At 35.1% G+C, this 12,314-nt stretch overlaps 1 protein-coding gene across 2 annotated transcripts in view; it reads right to left on the bottom strand.

Annotated features, from left to right (window-relative positions):
- Window positions 1-12,314, bottom strand: part of TENT2 (terminal nucleotidyltransferase 2) — a 37,676-nt gene that overhangs the window by 25,163 nt on the left and 199 nt on the right. Inside the window, exons 2-9 of one of the 2 annotated variants that reach the window (XM_018070449.1) lie at window positions 10,637-10,828; window positions 9,900-10,037; window positions 8,619-8,874; window positions 7,363-7,477; window positions 7,150-7,241; window positions 6,290-6,356; window positions 4,576-4,645; window positions 950-1,029 (exon numbers count right to left, since the gene is read on the bottom strand). In XM_018070449.1, the coding sequence (XP_017925938.1) occupies window positions 950-1,029; window positions 4,576-4,645; window positions 6,290-6,356; window positions 7,150-7,241; window positions 7,363-7,477; window positions 8,619-8,874; window positions 9,900-10,037; window positions 10,637-10,791 (973 nt within the window). In that variant the 5' untranslated portion in view covers window positions 10,792-10,828. The remainder of the gene's footprint in view (window positions 1-949; window positions 1,030-4,575; window positions 4,646-6,289; window positions 6,357-7,149; window positions 7,242-7,362; window positions 7,478-8,618; window positions 8,875-9,899; window positions 10,038-10,636; window positions 10,829-12,314) is intronic. The other variant, XM_018070450.1, reaches the window with a different exon arrangement.

Here is a 12,314-nt window from a genome sequence, read left to right as displayed (position 1 = left end):
TGAACTGACCCCTCACCCATAGACATGAATGACAATGATTATTTCCTAATTTTTTTAAGCTTGGAAGGAGATCCTTCTCCAGTCATAGATCTTCCTGGACATATGAAGAAGTCACAGTTAACCAACTGATCCAGGACAAGTTGTAGACTCTCCTAGTAACATGAATATGGAACACAAACTACTCTGACTAAAATATTAGTAAAAATTAACTAGTAAAGGTAGCTTCTATTGACACATTCATACCCTGAATAGAAAGGAATTCCTTTATGCAAGAACTGAAGAATGTGGTAAAGGAACAAATGCAAATGCCCTAGAAGAAATAGCTTGAGATACACTCTTTATGTACTTATCTGCCAAATGACATAGTGATGCTGAGTGAGAAAACTTTGGTACAGCACTGAGAGTGCTGTTCATATTACCTTCCTCTCAGAAGTCTGTTTCACAGTCTCTCCCTAATATGCAAACTCCTGAGGAGACACAAGCCAGTTTTGATTTGGAGTTTGTATAAACACTGAAGCAGTATTTTGGATTTTCCAAGAAAAGACTCTAACAGCATAAAGACACAACTAGCTATCAGCCACACAGCTTGTCAGTGGCTGTAAGGAAATAAAAGAAATTAGAGATTACACCCCTAGATAGCCATTAGTATAATGACCTCATTATCTCCAGAATACTTGAAGCAGCCCTTATAGTAGATATGTGGACCTTAATATGGAGAATTTTTGTTATCTTCTGAATATTGTAATATTCAATTAAAAACATACCTCATATGTTTTCTCAAATATTTAGAATGAGCAACAAGAACTTAGAGCTAACTAATGCAGCTAACTAGGTAATGATATATATACTAACATAATATATTAAACTGAATTTTAATAGTATACCAATGCCAAAATACAAACTCAAAAAGAAAAATTTATAGAAATAAGAAAATACAACAAAAACTTACTGAATGCATAGGTTCTCAAAAGGAATGTATTTCTTATCCCTACAACATTGTTTACATTCAAGTCGAACTCCACATAGCTACTGGGAAGAAGAAAAAAAAAATCAAGCACCATGGTATTCAGTTTCTGAATGTTTATTACCTACTTAGTGACAAATATGGAGAAATGTAATTTTAATATAAAACCCTAGAAACCTTCTTCAGAGCTTTAAATGCTGTCATTTCTACAATTTTGTTTATAGTACCTGAATTGCTTACAGACTGAAATTCCATTGTTATAAAAATATAATTGTTGTTTTACACAAAGAATACATGTAGATCCAAATTTAGACTCTTCCTCCCAACTAGACTTGCACTACATGATATAGTACGAATTAAGAGGTTGAAAGGCGAGAGTCTAATGATGGTCAGAGATAATTAAGACTTTGAAATAAAAACAGGTATGAGGTAACACCGCATGTTCTGCAATAAAATAGTTTTGATAACTTTAATTCTGTTAAGAGAAAATAAGAACAAGGCAAACAAGCACTAACAAGCTTTACTTACAGCACATCCCATCCCCAAGTTTGAATTTCATACTGCATATGGAGCACAGCTACTCACAGTACTCAAGAAACAACATTAAACTCAAGGTCAATAAGCCACAGCAACACTAACTTGCAACATGAAGAGCCTACTGTTGACAAAGGAGTACAGCTATTTCTATTTTATATATCTAAGTATCAGTCACTATATGTTTGCCCAAATATTCCTTCAGCTTTTCTTACATAAGGGGAACATGGACCTGAAATTCATTAAACTGGGTAAAACACATTAATTTGATGCCTACAAGCAGTTTTTTACACCTTTAGCTATATGAAACATTATTTGCATCAAAAATACTACATAATTTTAAACATGAATTAACATCAAGCATGACTTTTTACGTGTTTTAAGAATATAGTACACATCAGTACAGGAAATAAACAAACTTGAACTACCACTTGACAGTTGCAAATTTAAGCATAAACACCTGTAAGAACATTATTGCATGTGCAAATACAATTAAAAAAATATGTCACGTGGCATCTGTAATTCCAGTTAATCTAAACTGACAAGACTACTGTTTACCAGACACCAACTGAAGCAAGTTCTATTGCAGTTATTTTGTACTTTACTATGCACATTTAATAGCTGGTAAGGTTATGGCAACTGAAAAAGGTTTCACTGTTGGGCTCAAGTTCTACTAAAAGCACTAAAGGAGAGAACAAGAGTCAACTGCACATCAAATGTAGCAGAAGAGGAAGTTTTTGTATTCTCTATAGTACAAAAATCTTGTTAACAAACCACAGGCTTGTTGGGAAGCAGAGACAGCATTGGAATTCTTTCCTAGGAAAGACTACCCAAAAAAAGGTAAGATAGTAACTCTTTAAGTGCTAAAAACCCCACAACTTTAAAGATGAAAAAGGAGAACAAACACAAACTGAATGCTTTCTTATTCACCAAATCAAAGTAAGTGGCAAACTTAAACAACGTCATTTTCAGGTATATATGGACCATTAACACATCAGAATGTGCATCTCCAGATACAGAGATACCACCCAGGGAATTTTACCATCCTCTCCCAGCAGCTGGGCATCAAGAAAACTGGTTTTCACAGGAAGCTTGTCATGTTTAGTTTCCAGTTTTGGTAAAAAAAAGCTTAGTGCCCTGGGTACAGAATATCCAATGCATTTTTCAAGACCTCTGTGAAAAAATGAACAAGTGTGGGTGTATGTGTATATATGAGCCTACAAAAGTCAGAAGACGATAAGTGATTAGAAAGAGACAGATATTTAAATAAAATGACAACACGTGGGTGGAGAAGACAGGTTATATAAGAAAAAGATAACTGTAAAGACAGAAAATAAACAAAACCAAACACCATACAAAAAAAAACTCAACCCAAAGTCATGTCATTCCCTGCTTCTCCTCTCTTCCACAAAAGCAACACAGGAAACCAGACAGCAAACAGCACTGGTTTTTACTCTGCAAAAATATAATGTGCAGCTTCTAGTATAAGAAGATTATATTTTGCTTTAGAGTTCTTTAAATCATGTCTGTAAGGCATATAATTATCATTACTTACTATTTTTTGAAAGTGACTGTAGTATGAATTATAAATGCCTTTAATCTTCTCATACAATCACTTTCATACTTAAGGTTTCTTTTTAAAGTTTATTTTCTGATTTTAAAGTGGAAAAAAAATTCCTGCTATAATCCCACAACTTATTCAATATTTGCAAAAACAATTTACCATTTCATATATCATGAAATGACTAGCATTGCTCTATGTAGCTAAGTCATAGAACCCAGATTTTAACTTGGCAAGTATAATACTTTCAGAAAGCATGGGAAAAATAACCTTCTGTACTGTTAGAAGAGAAAGTTACTAGATAAAAAAATATTCAAATTTTTAAAAGGTAGACAACTATACAGAGTAACTATGGGACTAGGCGTAAATGAAGGAAACAGTATAAAGTGAAAATCCCTACAAGTGTTATATAATCTCAGATGAAAGAAAAGTTTAAATGGATGATACAGATTAGTTCAAATTGCAAACATGACCAGATTTAGTTTTACCATGGCAAGGTTTCTGCTCTGATAAAGGCATATTGTGATTAAAAAAAGGGATATGCTTTTAGAGGAGATGCCAGAGAAGTGGGCTCATTTGTTTTCATGAGACAGATACAGGGTTGCAAAATTTTCGATGCATATAGGAGGGTAAGACAGATAGAAGAAAGTTGTTCCAATTTACAAAAATAGTGAAACTATGTTACTATATGAAGCTGATACATATCAATCCTACAAAGCTAAGCCAATAAACATAGGAAGATTTGAACATTACTCAGATTGTTAACATATTTCAGTGCTTTGCATGACTTTTTCCTCTATAAGATACTTCCATCAAACATAATAAAAAATACATCATTCTCTGCCCTACTACATCCCTCTTATTCTCTCATGTCTTTACAATGGTATATAATGAATACTACAACGTATAACACATCCACTTCTCTCTAATTACTTCCCCCTTCTAAACAAAGGCCACAAAATTATTACCTAAGAGTGTGAATACAACATGCAATAATATATTCTTAAACACAGAATATCTCCCTAGAAGACAGAATTTACTCTCTAAAATGAACAAGACCTTTTTAATCAAGAAAACATCACGATAAACTAAAGTTCATTTTAGCGTTGTTTGTATAGTGTAAATACTGTGAATTAGTCCTTAAGTAGCTTAGTAGTTACGTTTGCACAACAAGCAAAATTAACTTTCACAGCAGTTTTCTTCCTGCCATTGTTTTTCTGTTATAAACCATCTGTCAACTGGATTCCACTATGTACAAATAACTCATGGAAATATGTGATGTACTGCTTCTAATTCACATCACAGAAACCAAACAGCATTTCAACCATAAGAGGTGTTTCAGGCAATCAAGGAAGTAAGCTGATTGCCACTGCAAGCTAGCTGAACAAAGCTCAACAAAACTAAGGCACCACACAAATAAACAGGTATGACAGCAGGATTACTTCTTAGGACAGTACATATATGGAGTACTTTCCCATATCAAAGTTTAAAAAATTGTGTTGAACAGAATACTTGCCTGACTTTATCCCTGAATTTCACTATTGGCACTTTTGCTCTAATCAGCTGAGGTCGCTCAATGTAGCTTGCTGAAAGGGAGAAAAATATGCAATTAAGTTTCATGTAAGATGCTGATCTTAATAGAATATCCTAAAGTGGAGTCATATTGACTGATATATCACAAATAGGCTAAAATTCCTGGCTCACACTTGTTACCTTTTGCAAGCCTGAAACTGAAATAAGATGGAGTTTATACAAATTTTTAATCCACTCCCTAAACCTCCTAGAAGGAAATACTAATCTAACAACCACATTTAACTGTATATAAAGGATGAGAGAGAGCACTTAAAGTTCTGAAGTTGATTTACCTAACACAAATGGTGAAAGAGACTGATCTAATCAGCACTTGGAATGCTTCTTCATTTGGCAATCATGGAATTAAGGTGAAATAAGCAGAGAATCACATCTCCTGTTGCCTTTATTTTGGAATATACAGGAACATCACACAACAAAGAGGAGGATGCTATGAGGCACACATAGAAAAAATTGAAATGATCTGGAAAAAGGTTAAAAAAACTCTTGAACTTTACCTATATCACAAATCTCCTCCTTATTTCTTTTTGTCCTTTAAATCTTTCACAAAACCAGAGCAAGTACTTAATTTTAAGTAGCATCTTATCTTTCTTTCTCTTGTTGTTTCTCTTACATCTTGGCACATACTTTATTAGCTTTGATGTTTGGCCCAAACTATGTTTATTTCCATTCTCTTGTGTGAAGCACGGGAGAGTCTTGCATTCCAGGGAAACCCAGATTAAGTTTTGGACTCCTTATGCAAATGTCAATATACAACAGTAATAAGCATTAAATATCAAATGTCTATTCTGCAAAGCATCTATCAAATAACTCTTCAAAGTGAGCTGTTAAAATCTGTGTGTGCTCGCCCGCCAATGAGGAAATTTTGAAGATTAAACTTAAATTTATGGTTTTTTCCTTTTAGCACTGCAGAATCGTTCAGAACATCAATACAAGGAGTAGCATCAAAGAATGTACCACAAGTCTGAGAAACAGGGTGATAAAGTCATTGATATCAGTAAATGTCTGGCTCTTTTACAATTCAAAGGATGATACAAAAGCCTCTTTGAAGTAGGAAGCTTTCACATTTAAATTAAGAACTGCCCCTGTGAATTCTTCATCTGAAGGGAGTCTAAACAACAGCTTACAAAAAGTATGAATTGATCTGTTTTATCTGTATGTGCTGGTACTATCAACATTTAGTGATTGCTTCATTAGGCACCTAAGGTAATTTCTTCACACCTATCAAGCCCTCCCTGCCCCCTAAAAAATCAATTCTACACAGTGACATCTTATTTTACAAATTCTTAAAGAGTATTTTTCCCAGGAAAGCAGTGCAATCTAAAAGAGTAGTAAGGGTTCACTAATAGAGGTTTCCCAAAGAGAAATCTATCCCCTTCTCATTGTGTTCCACAATTAAAAAGCCATTTGAGATATTACCTGTTACTGAAGTTGACTAGTTTTCGAGAAAACCATTATGTTTTCCTAATTACCATCACCAGTACCAAACAACATTACTAAATACTTATAGCTTTGCTGGAAACAGTACTATGATTAGAAGCTAGACAATATACAATTACATACAGTAGTTGCAACTGTGCATCAATACTTCTTCCAGAATTGCCAATAATCTTACCACCTCACTGTAGCCAGGAACTTACAAAGTTTAGTACTGAAGAGTTTTTGAACTGAGCTGAGTATACGTCTCGCTTCAGTCTTCTGATTCACCTGAAATATGATATTAAAAGTAAAGAAAAAAGTTTATATCTCTTATCTAAGTGTTCCAAGTAAGCATGCTTTGCTTTTAAAATGAAATTAATTCTGTGAATAAGACATGAACATGTACATCAACACATTCTACAGCCTACATATAGATTTATCACGGCAAATGCCAGATAGAACAATCTATATTTAATATTCAAAATAATTTAAAAATCACAGAATTAGGTGATAACCTAGCCCCACTTACACAAAAATGTACTCTCCTTCTGTTTAAATGATGCTTCAATTCTTTCAAGATTATGGTCTATTTAGATTTCTTTTTTGTTATATCTTTTCTCTCAAGCAAAATTCCACTCATAACATTTTCTATCACTAAAATATTTAAGATATTTTGCCTATCAAATTCCTTCTTATACTTGATCATTAAACTAGGTAGCTATGAAGCTAAATAATGATATAAAAAATTTGACTTACTAAAAGTTGTTTCTGCATCTAGAAAAAATTAGAGTTCTCTAAACAATTTTTTTCCTCGTTCTACACACTTACTTCTGCTTGGCTGTATTTTTTTTTCACTCAAATTGAAGGCAAAGCTTATTTTTTAAAGTTTTATTAGGTTTATAGGGTTGAATTTATATCTGCAACATTACTGGGCCCATAGTTCATAGCTATTATGAATGTAAAAATATGTTATTAAATCAAAAGGATTTAACCATCTGTTTATCATTTTGGAATCCAGCCTTTTAACAGCACACACATAAAACCAGACTTTGTTTTAACTATATAGTTTTAAATTACTTACTGGTTCTTCTTTAACCACCAGGCACAAATCACCATCACTACTACGAGTGCCAAATCCATTCAGAGAGGATCCAACCAAATAAAGTCTGCTCTCTGTAATAAAAGAATAACAGCAAATAACCATGATGTGACATATAACAGTTTCAGAGGAAGGAAAAACTGCGAACCTGAAGAACATTCAAGCCGCTATTAAGTAACTAAATTCAAAACATACGTGGAAAAATTAGCTGAATTTCTCTCTGGAGTTCTGTTCTGCAGAGCTCTTTGCTGTTCAAATCAGAGGCCTGTTGTCGACATGCTTGAAACAACTCCAAAACCTGTTGACTTAACTGGACACACACATCCAAAAAGTAAAGACACAGAGAAGCGAACACTCTTTCCTGTCAGATATGTAATTACATAAAACAAACACAGAAGTTATTTTTTTAATGCAAAAACCAGCATCACTTCACATGACCTCCTCCATTGTCTAGAGTTTTACTGCACTTAAATTTCATATTGATTAATACCCTCAAAGAAACTTCTGCTAGTTTTCAAATTTAAATTTGTTCAATTTTTTATAAAATTCCTATCCACAGGAAATAATTTTTGCATCATCAGTATCAGCAGCCTCTCAGGAAATAGGTAGTAAAAGACTAGAGCTATCTTCTGCTGACTTTAATGTCAACAGTTTGCCTACCAGTAGGTTAAAAAATTATTAAAAAAACCATTTTAAATTAGCTTTATTTTTTATCCCACACAAACTATTAAAGAAGTAGTCAGATCTTTGTTGGAAGGAGGTATTAATTATTTTTCTTTCACAATACTGCTATATGCTATATTCAGCAGGCACATTCATACCAAAAAAAAAAAGCTTCTCTCATGTGGATGCAAATAAAGTATCAAGACTGATTAGCCACATGTTTTTATTGTATTTATTTAAAACAAGAAACAGTTCAAAGCTACACTGTCCATCTAAAGAAGGCATTCTCTTCTATATTACAGAAAAGCTGCAACCATAACTTTTACATCCTCTTGAAAAGAGACAGAAGACATCCTTACAGGTCCAAAACTGTATTTATTCAGAATGCGCTTCTCTCATATTACCATGGAGTTTGTTTTTTTTTAAAATCTGGATTCTCCCCCCCCCCCCATATCATGTGAGAAATGGACCATTCCTCCAATTTTTACTTCCTGGAGCAGATATGTAGGTTTCCTGACATTAGTATGGAAACCAAACAACACAAGCAAATAACACGCTGACCTTCCCCACCCCTGAAAAAAGTGTTCCAAACCCAAGCACACACATGGGGTTATACAGAACTATAGCAGCAGCTACATTTATTGATATTCCTTCTAGTGACAGCTCAGCGATAAGAGACCCTGTTACACTGTCAAAAACCTTGCATAAATTTTTGTGGTCTCCCACAGCGCCTCTGGATTCTGCCTACTCAGAAGGCAGAAGTAAGCACAAGCACAGAAAGTTACTACCTCATCTTTGGCCAGAGGGAGCCTGGCTTCTGTAGGGTCTGGAAACAAAGTATCTTGCAAGGGAGGGACACATCTAGCTAAAGCTGGTGAGCCACGAGCGAGGAACGATGGAGACTGAATTGAAATTGGTCGTGGGAAGGAGTGTTGACGTTCTTCTGGTAAAGGCACGGCTTGGTTAACTACAGTTGTGTCAGAATTCTGTGAATCAATCCGCTGCCGTTTGACCTTATGTGAAACACTTTGTTCATTTTGCCTCCTAGAGAGAGGCGGGGGGGGGGGGGGAGGGAGAGAGAGAGAGAGAGTGAGTGTAATTCCTATAGTTCGCAGCTTAACCCTATGATTAAAAGACAGTTTCTACAAAGTTCAGATACCAACATTCAATGATGTACCTAGGTATTATCCTAGATATTATGTGAAACAAACCTGGAATGGGAAAAGAGACCACGCAACTGCCAAAGTGCAGTTACCCTAGAAGTGAATTGATGCAACTTAAAGGCAAGCATCAGCACTAACCAACTTAAACCCAAATGGCAGGTTTGGTTAAGTTGATTGCAAATCTCCCAACATGGCACAGCCTTCTATAAAACAGACTGCTCAAGAGGAAAAGATGCATGCAGCATGAAATGAGAAACTTCCTTAGTTCATGGGATAATTATAGTTCCTTACTCAGTTATAACTTAATAACATATTGTACTTATTTTTTCATCTGTTAGATCTGAAAGAGAAAGAGCATACAGGAAATAGTTCTGAAGACAGGTTACATAAACTTTTTTCCCTCTCAGCTGATTCACAGAATTATTACAAACACATATCAACTACTATACCTGAATCCGTATGTATGTTTGAATTTAACACTTTGTATTTGAAAAATAAAGCATCACATAAATAAGAAAATCAGGAAAAACATGTAATGTGTCATGAAAAATAAGACAATTAAAATCTTGAGGGTGCACTCTTTAACAGGAAAAGAACATTTGTTGACACACCTGCTTATAGTCAATTACATACAGACTACAATTTATTGTAGCATTAAAAAAATCACCTAAATCACAGGTCTGCAAGCCTACAGCTGTTGGAAGAGAAGACCTAGGTACAGGAAGTCACTTATGAGTACTAAGATTCTCAAAAACATGAATGCTTCACATTACCTGTTTCATTAAAAAAAGTATTCAGTATTGCAATTTTTAACATAACTCAAGTTGCATAAGTAATTGATACTAGATAAGCTTCGCCATGGGTACATTACAACCAGTGTTAGTCATATACATACAAAGAACTTACTTTCTTCCTTGAAACGATGTGAGGGTACCTGACGTAGACACTGGACTGGCATTTCCATAAGCCATTGGTTGCAGTGTAGCAGTTGAAGTAACAGTTGGAGTAGCTGCAAGGTTCCCACTCAAAAGAGCTCTAGAAAGACTACAGTCCATAACTATTATTATTAAGATAAGATGATTTTTATGGATTGGTAGTTCTTGTTAAATTAGTACTAAACTCTACAAGTCCTGTCATTTTTTCTCTTAGAAGCAATAAGTCTTTCTTTTCTATTCAAAACGAAAACATATTTTAGTATATGATATGTACTTCATTAAAAACCAGAAAATTATCATTCTTGACAGCACATGTGTAAGAAGGGGTTAGCAAACAAATTCACTTAAGGCACTGTTAAATTCAAAAGTCAAAAGAACACTATAGCGTCTACAAATATAGACCCAAGAATAGATGTTTCTTCCCCTTCACATCTTCTCCCTGTTCTTCCCAACAAACAAATATAATTGAAGCCCTTTAAAACTGAACTGTGGATTAACAGTCAGTGCAACGGCATTTCATGCACTATGTACAATGCAGGCGAGTGTTAAGACTTGCAGGTCACCAACAGAAATTATACAGCTCTGTTTTACAGGTGACACCTCCATATTTTTGAAGTTCAATGCAGTTTAATGTTAAAAATAGTGAAAACCATCCACCATAAACAGAAATACTTCTTTCAAACCCAATCATCACCTTACTGTACTTACACTGCAGTGCGAAAATTCAACGGAGGAACAGCAGTTTGCTGGTGAGAAAGAAGAGTAGGAGGTATATTTATGGGAAGCACATTGAAGAAATTACTCTGTTGCTGATGCTTTGAAGGGAAGGGTGGACGACCCAAGTTGGAAAAATTTGGGAACATGCTCCTTTCTACTTGAAGTGAACATGTATCCTTTTACCTACATGAAAAAAGAAAAAGAAAGAATGGTATTGAAATTAGGCAAAAAGAAATACTAGTTGCCTTTTAAAGTGTTGGTTTAAAATTCAAGTAATCTAGATTATACTTCCAAGAACTGCTACAGAGAATTGTCATTGCAGGCTAGCTTTTATTGCCTTTTAGGACAAGAAACTAAATAAAAATACTATACAGTCTAAAGTTTCACAATTGCTATTTACTTTATTTATGTTTAAAAATGGATTTTTATTTGCTCCTCTACGTTTTAAATTTAATTTTTGAAAAATTACATGTCACAAGGTATAAGAATGTTCATCTCAAGGAAAAGCAATGCATTACAGTGGAATATGTTTCATATTCAAACATTCCACAATAAGGTCCACAGTATATGGGAAGAAATACTTGACTACACCATAAGAACACGAAGATGCAGCAGATCACAATCTATAAGTTAATATTTTTTTCATGACACGACACATAAAGCAGCCAAATTATGACAGGAATTGCAAATAATCTCCTCATGCTTTAAGAATATCATACATATAGTAATATTTTACTGAATGGCCTCTGTGATAAAAAATATAGGTTTACTACCTTTTAAACTTAGAATTGATTCTGGCAAAACTGGCCACGTTTAACTTCCTGGGACAGCTTTGACTGTCACTGTAGGCAGCATTAGCACAGAGCGTAGGAAAATGAGTAACAAGGAGTTTATGTGCTCAGGTTTGACTTTGTTCCTTACTTCATGTGATGACAACCTACACTAGTGAAAACCCGGTAATACATACATGGAAATCACTGCAATATCTCCATGAAAAAAAACTATCAGGATTAATGCTCTCACAGTTCTTCCTCTTTCTTTTTTTTCCCCCTCTTTGGAGAGGTGGATGAGGGGAAGCATTATGTACTAATGTAAGTTATTATTTGCATGTTCACTTTCAATTCTGCCAAACGAACGAACCGAACTGCACGTCAACAAAGTCACTTGACATTCACATTTAATATGAATGTTATTTATGTGCTGTCTAAACTCTTTCATTTCTCGTAGACAGAACAACTGTTAACACGCCTCATTCCTCTCTGAGCAGACCAGGCACTCTTCACACCACACACAGGATACGAAAGCCGTTTATGGAAACAATTAGCTAGTAATGGGACCATTCATGAGAATCCAAGAGGTGCAGAAGAAACACCATTTAGCCTTTGAAGCAGTAAATACCAGGAAGAGAAACAGCGGACGAGTTACCTTTCTCACACCAAAACAACGCAACACCGCTACCTCACAGCAGCGACAGTGACAATTACAGTGCCTTCCGGCAGAGACTACATCGGCAGGAACTACCAGGCTCTCCAGAAAGAGTTTCATAACTTACAGTCCCGGTACCATTGTCCCGGCGGGCACCGTTTCCAAACCAGTGCGTTCTTCTCGCAGAGCCAAGTGCCCCGTGCAGGGAGCCCGGCCCGCGGACCCCCGACAGCCCCTGGTGACA

This window comes from Manacus vitellinus, unplaced genomic scaffold (assembly GCF_001715985.3).
Source record: "Manacus vitellinus isolate BGI_N305 unplaced genomic scaffold, ASM171598v3 scaffold_18_pilon, whole genome shotgun sequence".
Lineage (NCBI taxonomy): Eukaryota > Metazoa > Chordata > Aves > Passeriformes > Pipridae > Manacus > Manacus vitellinus.
This window is presented reverse-complemented; position numbering and strand designations above follow the sequence as displayed.